We start from the raw sequence: 11,207 nt of genomic DNA on the forward strand, positions 1-11,207 counted from the left end.
CCTGCCATTGCAACTGACCTGGACGTACTGTGTCGTCAGTTCGCAGGTTTATGACGACGGGATCAGTAGGATAGTATATATGTACTTCTATGCCCTACTCAAAGTAAAGGAGTCACCACACTACCTGAAGGTCCAACACCTCTGTTCCTCCTAAGGCCGTTGTTCCCCGTCCTAACAAGTCGTGCTGCGCCAAGTGGTTATGGGCCCAGCGCCAGCCACTCCCACATTCTTGTCGTCGTAATAGCCGGCAAAGATTTCAAGACGGGCTTACTTCAACACTCGTCATGGAAGAAAGCAAACGTGTGTTTAAGTTTAAGGGAGAACCCGGGGAGGACTTCTTCTTGTGGCAAGCGAGAACCGAGGCCGCCTTGGAAGATCGTGGAGCGTGGAGCGTAGTAGAAACCGATGTGGTCGGATCAGGGACTAACAACCTTGATGAAGAAGAGAGCAAGAATGTTGCCAAAGCCAGAGCTACGATAATGCAGGGCCTCGGCGATAACCCTCTTCGGCTCTGCATACAAGACAGAAGTAATCCATACAAAATGTGGAAAACCTTACAAGATAGGTATGCTGTCGTGAATGTAGCCACAAGGGTCCAACTACAGTATCAGCTTTCAAAGCTGTCATATCGATCCCAGAGAATGACTGAGTACATTGATGAGTTTCAGTCATTGTTCAACCGGATGCACGCAGCAAAAATCGACATTGCTGAGGAGATGAAGGTTGCTAACCTACTTGCATCTTTCGGGGATAAGTCCAAATCCCCGTTTGGGTATATTGTTGCATCGTTGCAAAGCAATGACAAGTTAACATGGGAAACCGCCACTGCCAGGTTGATTCAGGAGTACAATGAAAAGGCCTGGGGCTCGAAGGACTCTGATCGCAACGCCTCGCAATTTACGCGTACTGTAGCTTTAAATGCCCAGAATCGCTTCCCGTCACGTCACAATACTTCGTCTAGGAAGAAGTTTGTGAAAGGAAGGCCAAAATGTTGGGACTGTCAGCAAGTTGGACACAAGGCATTTAACTGTCCTAGGAGAGACTTGCAACGTCAGAGAGACCCGGCAAATATTGGGATTACCAATGCAAATCATGCATCAATGCTCATGGTTACATCAGAAGATTCAGGACAGCACAAGTTGCTCCTTGACTCCGGAGCCTCAGACCATATGGTCAATCACAGGGAGTTATTCATTAAGCTGAAACCCATTCAGCCTCGCACAGTTTTATTTGGAAACGGGGCAACGATGAAGGCGTACAGTCAAGGAGATATCAAACTTTCAGTTTCGCGGCATGACAGTACTGAAAGTAATCCAGCCACGAAATATATAGTCATCCAAAATGTACTGTACGTCCCCGACCTTGCAGCAAGCTTGATATCTTGTTCTGCCCTATGCAGGGAAGGCTATGATGTCAAATTTGAGGGGAACACTGGACAAGCTATGCTTAAGGGTGTAATCGAATTCCAATGCAAAATGGAAGATGGCGTCTTTGTGATCCAGCAACATCAGAGTCCGGGCAACTCAAAAGCGATGTCAGTAAGAAGCAATACGGAAAGGCTTTGGCATGATCGCCTTGGTCATGCATCCATCGGACGCATTCGGGAACTACAAAAGAAAAATGCTGTAAACGGTTTGCAACTTGAAGAAAAAATTCAAACGCAAAACGATTGTCAAGACTGTATCAAGGGTAAGCATCATAAGCTTTCGGTAAGGAAGAAGTACATTCATGCAACGTCGCCAGGAGAAGTGATCCACAGCGATGTTGCTGGGCCTACGTCAGTCGCCTCACTCGGAGGCTCAAGGTATTATGTATCATTTATCGACGAGTTTTCGGGATATATTACTGTGGTTCCTATATCTGCAAAGAGTCAAGTCCTAGACAAGCTCAAGGACTTTCAGCAGTGGTTCGAGCGAAAGTATGAGTGCAAGATCAAAAGGTTTCACTCAGATGGAGGTGGCGAATATACCGCCTGCACCGATTTTCTAAGGACACAAGGAATTGAGAGGGAAGAAATTCCCCCTTACTGCCCCGAACTCAATGGAACAGCAGAAAGAGCGAACCGAACAATTATGGAGTGTGCTCGGTCCATGCTGTTCCATGCAAAGATGCCCCGCAGTTTCTGGGCAGAGGCCGTTGTGCACGCTGCAGACATTCGAAATAGATTTATCTGTCCTCGGAATGGGCACAAGACATCATATGAACTGCTCACTGGGCGAAAGCCCCGCGTTGACCATTTACGGGTCTTCGGGTCCCTCTCTTGGATTCATATCCCAAAAGAAAAAAGGAAGAAACTGGATCCGAAAAGTGCAGACTGTGTATTGATCGGGTGCTACGAAAATACTACTTACAAAGTATGGGTACGCTCGAAACAAGCACCAGCATTGGCTCGCCACATCAAAATATTGGAAAACTTGTTCCCAAGTGAAGGTTGGTATCAAAATGCCGACAGCGACGTGAACCCTGAAGACGAGCGCTCCACTTCGATTGACGTCACGCAGAGGCCATCCCAAAATCTTGGAGACGTCGCAGCCCCGACGTTTTCGAAAGGAGCAGGTCGAGAAACTGTCAATGCAGAAAATATAGAAAATGACATATCCATTGAGGATTTGACGTACCAACCACCCTCTCCAGCAGAACCAGCACAAAATTCCCCTGCATCATTACCGGAGGAACGCTGGGGTGACCAAGAGGCACAGGAACAAAGAACTGAGCGTTTAAATGTGGAAGAGGAAAGCATCGTAATAAGTCCACAACCGCGATATCCTCAACGCCAGAGACAGAAACCCGACCACTACCGACCTGAAACAAGTTTTCTCGCAGGGAAATTGGTAGAACCGACTACAGTACGCGAGGCGCTCTCAGGGCAGGATTCTGAAAGATGGTTGGCAGCTATCAACGAAGAGCTGGAATCATTACGCCAGCATTCCACGTGGATCTTGCGAAAAGTTCCAGAGGGAGTATCTCCTTTACCAACGCGATTCGTATTCAAAAGAAAGACTGGAAACAATGGCAAAGATTGTAGATACAAAGCGCGACTGGTAGTTAAGGGATTCATGCAGACGGAAGTCATGGAAACATACGCGCCAGTTGTAGACTTCAGTACTGTACGAGTTGCGTTAACGATTGCTGTACAAAGGGGATACGTCATTCATCAAATGGACGTCAAGACAGCTTTCCTACACGGTGAGATAGATGGAGAGATATACATCACTCCTCCGCGTGGGTCCGAAATACGTGTTCCCGCTGGACACGCTCTGAAACTTCAGAAGGGATTGTATGGTCTCAAGCAGTCCCCAAAGCTGTGGATGAACAAGTGGAAAGAAGTAATGAGGAAGTTACATTTCAAGGGTCTGGCATCGGACCCCTGCGTCTTTCGGAACAAGAACGTTTGGGTGCTCATATACGTCGACGATGTTATCGTCATTGGCGCACGATTGGAAGACGTACTGGAAGCTAAGAGCCATATATCTGGACATTTAGACATGAAAGATATGGGAGAGCTCAGAGACTTTCTCGGCGTACGATTCACACGGGCAAAGGAAGGGGCTTGGTTGTCTCAGAGTCATTACGTCAGCTCTATACTGAAAAGATTCGGAATGGAGTTTTGTAACGAAGTATCTACACCGGCCTGTGTCGATGGACGGGGAAACGAAGAAACTGATGAAGCTGTTGACCAGCGGTACTATCAAGAAATCGTGGGCTCTCTGTTGTTTCTGTCCACGAGGACCCGTCCAGACATAGCAGCTGCAGTAAACCTGCTCACACGTCACTGCAGCCACCCCAGAAAGTCTCACATGATGTCTGCGAAACGTGTACTACGGTACTTGAAAGGGACACGGACTTACGCAATCAGAATATGCAAGGACGAGGGCGGCATGGAAGGGTACTCCGATTCAGACTGGGCGGGCGACACGTCTGATCGCAGGTCCACTTCGGGAATGCTTATAAAGATCGGACACACTTCTGTGTTTTGGAAATGTCAGAAGCAAAATTGCGTAACTCTCTCCACTACAGAAGCAGAGTATGTGGCATTGACGGAGGCATGCAAAAACATCATTTGGCTCCGCAAGCTTCTGTCTGAATTCAATGTCGACATTGCTGGTCCCACAATCATTTATGAAGATAATCAAGGATCTATTGTTTGGGCAAGTGAAGGCGTTCGGCATGCCAAACATGTGGCAGTAAGAGTTAACTACGTCAAAGAAAATGTTGAAAACGGAACTGTCAGAATTGTGCACTGCCCCACAGACAAAATGATAGCAGATGTCATGACCAAGCCATTGGGACGGATCAAGTTCGAGTACATGCGTGATCAGCTTGGCGTGATGTTGTTGAGCGAGCATGAGGGCAAGAGGGAGAGTTGAGATGTGCCCAGCATGCTTAGGATTACGCAGGTGAAATGTACTAGGACTCTGGATGGAGCAAGAGAATGCTTCAGGACATAACACTTGAATCACGGATAGTTTCGCACTGTAGAAAATCGCCCGATTGGGTAACAATATGTCTAGCGACCATTATGAAGTATCCAGGCCAGTCCCTGCCATTGCAACTGACCTGGACGTACTGTGTCGTCAGTTCGCAGGCTTATGACGACGGGATCAGTAGGATAGTATATATGTACTTCTATGCCCTACTCAAAGTAAAGGAGTCACCACACTACCTGAAGGTCCAACACCTCTGTTCCTCCTAAGGCCGTTGTTCCCCGTCCTAACAAGTCGTGCTGCGCCAAGTGAGTCTCCACCAACACTCCTCCCCATCCTGTACATGTCCGCACTAAACGTAAGTTTGTCTGGCAGCCACCCTACGTCTTTCGAAGGGACAGCCGTCACTAGCAGTTGCGCACCTCGCTCTCGTTTTGGGTTGCGCTCGAGATTTGGCTTTTTCCCCGGATAAGAGCCTTTGTGTTTTGGGGGCTCACTGTCGCTGTCCGAGGACAAAACATCCTCAACAATATCGAGAATGTCGTCCTCCACGAAGTCAGAGATGCCAATGGTACTCCGTGGAGGTTGTGAAGGCGTTTGCATCGGACTTCAGTGAGTAGGAGCATGCACTTCACAAGTAGGAGGGTGCGCGTTTTTGCCGGTGGGGTTGACCTGCAGGTCAATGCAGTGCTCAGCAAGGTCTTAAAAAAGCAAAGGTGTATAATAGCGAGAGGCCAATCAAGGCTCGCCAAGTTTCTAAAATATTTAGCACTTTACACTCGCCGGTGGGGATGCTCTTATAGCACAGATGTGAGACGTGCAAAGTTTTTTTTTACGGGCCCTGTACTTGTGGGAGCTCCTTCTTTAATTGCATCAGTAAAGGTTCCGTAAACGGCTGAAGCAGCCTGTTTGGCTTATGAGGCCCTTTTTCTACCTAGAGCTCAGGAACGGGAACAGTTGTTCGCAGCATTTCAGGACGTGATGCTGATGAGCTTCTTGGTGAAGACCTCTCTTAATCTTCTAGACGGAATATGCAGAACGGGGCAGCGCTTGTGCCCACATCGGTGCGATGGAGCTAAGGATAGCGGAATGGGCCTTGCTCTACAGATGGACAACGAGTACGATGATGTTTTCCTGTGACCCCGACCTGGATTCGTATTCGCCGAACGGCATTAGTTTTGAAGGCACCAGTTAGTGGCACCAATTGGTCTGAGAACGAGGCAAGAAAAGGCAAGCGAAAATTTTTGCCACGTCCCCGACCACAACGATCCCCAACTCATCCTGGAAGAATTTATTCGTCCGATGATAGCCTGTTCATGGTGAAGGATGGAAGAGAAATCGAGAATGCACAAAGGCGCAAGAATCCATCGGACAATCCAGCTCTTGCTTTCTTTTCTGGATTACCCAAAGGCCCGAAGACCTTCGAATGTTTTATTTTGCACACCGCATCTTTTTGAGTTTTGTAAACAACAGCCGCGTACATCTGAAGTCCGCAACTTCCCCCGGTTACTTGCGGCTGCGGTCGCATCTACATTTGCCAATTCATTATCAAGATTGTTAAAACTTATCCATCGATGGACAGACTTTCTAACGATTGTGTATCTGTATCAAAGTGCGTTTTAGAGTCCCATTCGTTTTCATCTCTTCTACGCGGTGAAGAGCATTTCAGCTCCATTATAGGCTGTCTTCCCGGAGCACTCTTCGGCGAGAAAAATTAATACTCTGCTTGCAGCTGTACTCATGACGTAATTTCCGAGTTATGGCCGTGCTCTCCCGACCTCATCTACAGCTCGGCTACGAATCAAGAAACGCTGATCAATTTCAATCCATGGAACGCTATTACAGCCAGAGCCTTGCTTTTGGGACGACAGCGATCGACTAACACAGCGTAATTCGGTTTCTGCACGGCACCTCTTCTCGACTTTGTTTTCTGGCCTGCCCTGTCGTGCGTTTCGGAGCTCAACTGATTGTAACTAACATTAGCGTTCTTCCTATCTCCATGATGGTCAGGTTCGGACTCTTCGTGGAACCTGATCTTCTTGCCCATCTTTCGCCTGTCAGTCTTTGAATAATTGATACCCTCAGTACTTGATTACACCTCTCGCGTTTTATGTCCCTCTCTTTGGGCTCCTTCAAAATATCCGGGTTCTTAGGCATGAAGAAAGGCTCGAGGGCCTGGGGTTCCGCTTCAGGTTCAAATCAGAAACCCTCATCTTCACTCCCTGCAACTCGATATTCTTGTCCCTAATAAAGTGCTCGCGGAGAATCGTCTGCATCTCCTCCACAACTTCATAAGCCCTCTCCGCAATAACATAAAACTCCGTCATCTTCTTCAGCGCTCTAATCCGCGCCGTCTTCTTCCTCTCTTCAGTCGAGCTCAACCTTAGGGTAGCCGCCAGAAACTATAGGCAGGTAGAAAGCATGTATATTTTCATGTAGAAGTAGAATACTTTGTAGGGCTGGGGGTGGAATGAAGATTACGGTGTGCAATAGGGAAATATATTGAGGAATTTACAAAAATGTTGAATAAGGGCGGGCCCCGAGGGGCGCTGGCATATTCTGATATTGAATAGTAAAACACAGAGTCGAAAGGCGAAGAGCGAAGAAGAAAAAGGAAGAACGGATCGGGATCCAACGTGGACTGGTGAAACAGTTGGGGGGACGTGTAAGAAAAGCTGAAGGGCTATATCCTCTCATCTCATAGAGGATGATAGATGGAATGAATATGAAAATCAAGAATGGAGGGGGAGGGTGACAATAGAGGTCATGAGGAAAGGGATTGTTGTATTCCGTTGATGTAAGTTGCAATCGTGTGTCAAATATACGCACGGCGTCATGCTGGCACTGCTATGATCTCCATAGAGCAAAAATAGAGCCTGTTGGGAACTTTTGTCCATGCAGCTGTATCTGTGCTCCTCAAACTCGCTCTTCGAAACAAACGAAAGACATGTACGACGGCACATCATTGATGGCGAGAATGTAGCCCGCAAAAGTATGATACTGCTGCACTGTTGTATTCTTGATGTTCAGTATTATTAAAGAATTTCAGTACACTTGTAGCTCGGAATACTAGAATCGTGAAGCGTGAGGGGTGGTGGGGTGTGCAAAAAGCTGTATCAAAAGTAGTCTGTTTCCTATTTTTCCCCGAGAAGAGTAATTCTTGGAACACGATTTTATTGGTTCTAGAGTATGGCCCATGCCAAGTACAGCCAATAAAAAGGCGAAAGACACGGATGTAAGTGGTGTCCAAGAAGAATTGATGGGTCCACGTGGCCCTGACCAGATGCACATGTTCATGTTTCTCAAGCAGAGTGCTGCGTATCACTCAAGATGCAATGCACCGGTGCCGCCCGGCCTGGGAACCTTGCTGCCTGCTTGGTACGTCAGCAATCCACCACCTAGCGTCGTTAACGTTAGAAATGCCGCACCGAATATATTGTAAGGGAAAATCACTCTCTGCTCGTCTGCTGTCAACGCTTTGTTGGGCCAGTAGTCTAGAATGGCTTGAAGGAAGCCGTGGCAAAGGGATTTGCGGCAAAGAGATATGTCGAGCCTTCCCACGGTGGAATATGGGGGGAATATGCTTCCATCATAGTACTGCTTTAAGTTGGCTCCACGTTCAACGGCATGATACGAATTCATTACTTGAAGCTCATACAAACTACGGATGCTATCGAATTCGCTTTTCAACTTCGGTATTAAGAGAGCCCCACTACGAGCCCCGCCTCTGTTGCTTGTTTTCGCCGAGTCTGTTGCGTCGGACATGTTGTCAATTTCCTCGCTTCATGATCTTTTTTCTCTCTCTGCGATAAATTAAGAATTCGTGCTTTCTTGGTTCTGGGCAGGGCCTAGAGGGATTCAAAATTTTCTCCAGAGCCCGCAGATACTTCTAGACCCAAATAAAAAACACAATCTGAGTCAGTAGATGACGGTGCTATGCGTGTGACATAAATTTTTTTTGTTTCGACACGTCCCTAGAATTCTTCGATTTCATCAACATTCCTTATGAAATACAAATGTAGAGTCACACACGGAGACAGTGATCTAAATTCCCTACTTCACAATGTAGCAATCGGGTAGATATTTTGAGCAACTAGCATTGATTTTGCCTTTCTAGAATACCCCATGTACCCCGTAAATTGGTATACACATCATGTTACATGCTCACTCATGAGACTCAATAGCGTTGTTTACCGATACGATTCCTCCCGGTGTGGTTGGTTCACCTAGTCCATCTCTAGAAGAAAGTGAAGTTCTCAACCATGCCATCATATTGATATGCTTAAGAAAAGAACCGAGTCAACAATGAAGTTAAGAATCATGAAATCCCTGTCCCTGGATAAATTGCATCATGCTAACCGTACACTGAACACCCTCTCCACTACAAAATATTGGCAGGGCTCTTTTATGCAGCTCTCAGACCTAAATCACTCAAGATTATAAACTATGAAATATCCTATGGGGTGCGAACCTCACAGATTCTTACAGATTCTCAGATGATAAGTACAAGATGCGTTTATTGATCTCTGGTTAGAATTGAGCTATCAATGTATAGACACAAACGGAATATATTCTTAGCCGCAGAGCTCATTGCAAGGAGTAGCATCCGCCCCAGACTATCTTCTGATTACGTTGCCTAGATCATTCCAAAGAGTGAGACGGATGTAAAACATTGCAAACCAGCACTGCTGCCATATCAAACGCTCATGTGTGAAACAATGGCTTTGACAACGTCTTTCAGTAATTTGTCACGGTTTTGTTGCGCTTCTGGCGTATTGGCGTTGGGGGAAGCCAGCTTGTTCTCGATAGCAGTATACTCGATACCAGTGGTTTTGGCAAGGTCCTGGAAGCACTTTCTGACATCCGCATACGACGCCTCTCCCCGTTCGACTCTTTTGCGGAAACCCTCAAGTCGGCAGGCTGTACCTCCGCCATGACAGCTGGGCATCCCGAACAGCCTGTGCTTCGATTCCTCAACATTCATCCGGTAGTAGAGCGGTATAAGAATCGGTTTTTTCGTGTTATTCTTTTTCGCTTCTTCCAACCTTTTGAGAAAACAAGACAACTCCTTGATAGGCCATTCTCGCGGAACGCACTCAGGCGAGACGATGAACACTCCGATCTGTGCTACGTTCATAGCATGATTCATTGCTTCATGGCCGTTTCGGCCTGCCTTCATCGACAAGTGGTCCACAAAACTGGAAATGCTCAATTCTGTCAACTTCTTATGCAGCGGGATGGCCATTTTTTGCTTGTCCTCACCACAATGACTGATAAACACAGTGAACTCGGGGCTTTTTCGCAAGCTCTCCCTCTTTTCGACACTCTTCTCAGCATGCCGATCAGGCTGCTCTTGATGGCGATTGGATCTACAGGCCTTTTGCTTTACATCGTTGCGGGCCCTGGCCTTGTGGTGGTGCTCACTTTCAAGAGTCTTGCTCGGCCTTCCGCCCTCTTCATGAATCGTGGGCTTGGGCTTGGGCTTCGGCTTGGGCTTGGGTTTCTCAGCTTCGAACGAGACTGACTTTTTCCGATGGCGCCCACCACTTCTATCATCCGACAACCGCGGTTGCAAGTACCCATCGTTTCGGTTTCTCAAGATTCCAGGCGGGGCCAGCGACAAATTTGTTGATCCGACTGACATCTCACAGTTCAAATCTGACACGCTCCTCTTCGAGTGGCTTGGCCCACAAATACTTTCATTGGATAGGTACTTGCGTAGCACATCCTTGATATCATTGACGATTTGGCATGCTCTCTCGGCAGTCTTGCGAAAGTCGTCGATCTCCTCCAGCAACTTCCTCACGGCTTTGTCCTTCTCTTCCTCTTCCGCACTCGACTCGACGACTGCGAGAGCGTTCTGGAGGGCGTTGGCGGGAGTGAAGAAGTTGAGACTATAGTGCTTCTGAAGTTCCTCCAGGCGGGTCCTGTCGGCAGATGAAAGCGAGGCTGGAGTCTGACGACTCAGGTCGCAGGCCAGGCTTTGCAGGCGGGGCTGCAATCTATGTGAGCTGTAGAGAGCGACAAGTTCGGAGAGGGCTCGGTGCTGGCGGTGCGAGAGAAGAGAGTTGGCCGCTTCGACGGCCTGATGCAAGGGGTGGTGGAGAGTGGCGAGGGCGGTAGAGACGTCGAAGACGGTGTGGAGCTTCATGAAGAAGAAGGGGGCCATGGTGGCCGTGGGGTTGCGAGACGATGGGAGCACGGATGAGATGGGATGCGAAGTGGACTTGGCAACCGGTGAGGAAGATAGGTTTATAAACGGAAGATAGCGTTGCAACAATAACTTAAAGAGTGAGGGTGCGTGGCTCAGATACAAATGCACGTGCATCAGAGGAAACGAAGGAGGTATAATTTGCCTGTTTATCGAATGTCCTTGTAGAGCATACGGCACAAGTATATTTGGGATGTGGCCCAAAAGAATTTTTGGGGATGCGTTGCCAACAAGCAGCGAGCACTGGCGCGGCGTCGCTATGGAAGGTTGCAGTTTTCACTCTCTCTGGGGCACTATGCTGACAAAGCTGGCATGGCGCAGATGCCATTGGAAGGGCGTGTCCCCATGGAATCCAAGTCCGTCAATCAACATCTATCCACTTCCAGAGGACCCTAGGCAATGAGACAACGTGGCCCGACGAGATAGCGTGCGACTCTGTCTTAAAGGTCAGCGAGCTTCGAAGATATATGGCCACCTAATAAAACTCATTTCCGCACATATCAAGTGGACACTCCTGTATCGACTCATCTCTGGGCGTCGAAAAGAGCGCGACGAGAGAAACGAGTAGAAAC

The 11,207-nt window shown here is 47.9% G+C and overlaps 1 protein-coding gene; it reads right to left on the bottom strand.

The window, feature by feature from the left end:
• Positions 1-8,804: 8,804 nt before the first annotated feature.
• CHC_T00008334001 (TIR domain-containing protein) lies at positions 8,805-10,752 on the bottom strand. XM_005716099.1 is given in 2 exon segments: positions 8,805-9,120; positions 9,121-10,752. The coding sequence occupies 1 exon segment, from the start codon at positions 10,750-10,752 to the stop codon at positions 9,121-9,123; it is 1,632 nt and encodes a 543-aa protein (XP_005716156.1). The 3' UTR covers positions 8,805-9,120.
• Between the last annotated feature and the right edge of the window lie 455 nt (positions 10,753-11,207).

Source organism: Chondrus crispus, genomic scaffold (assembly GCF_000350225.1).
Source record: "Chondrus crispus Stackhouse genomic scaffold, scaffold_247, whole genome shotgun sequence".
NCBI lineage: Eukaryota > Rhodophyta > Florideophyceae > Gigartinales > Gigartinaceae > Chondrus > Chondrus crispus.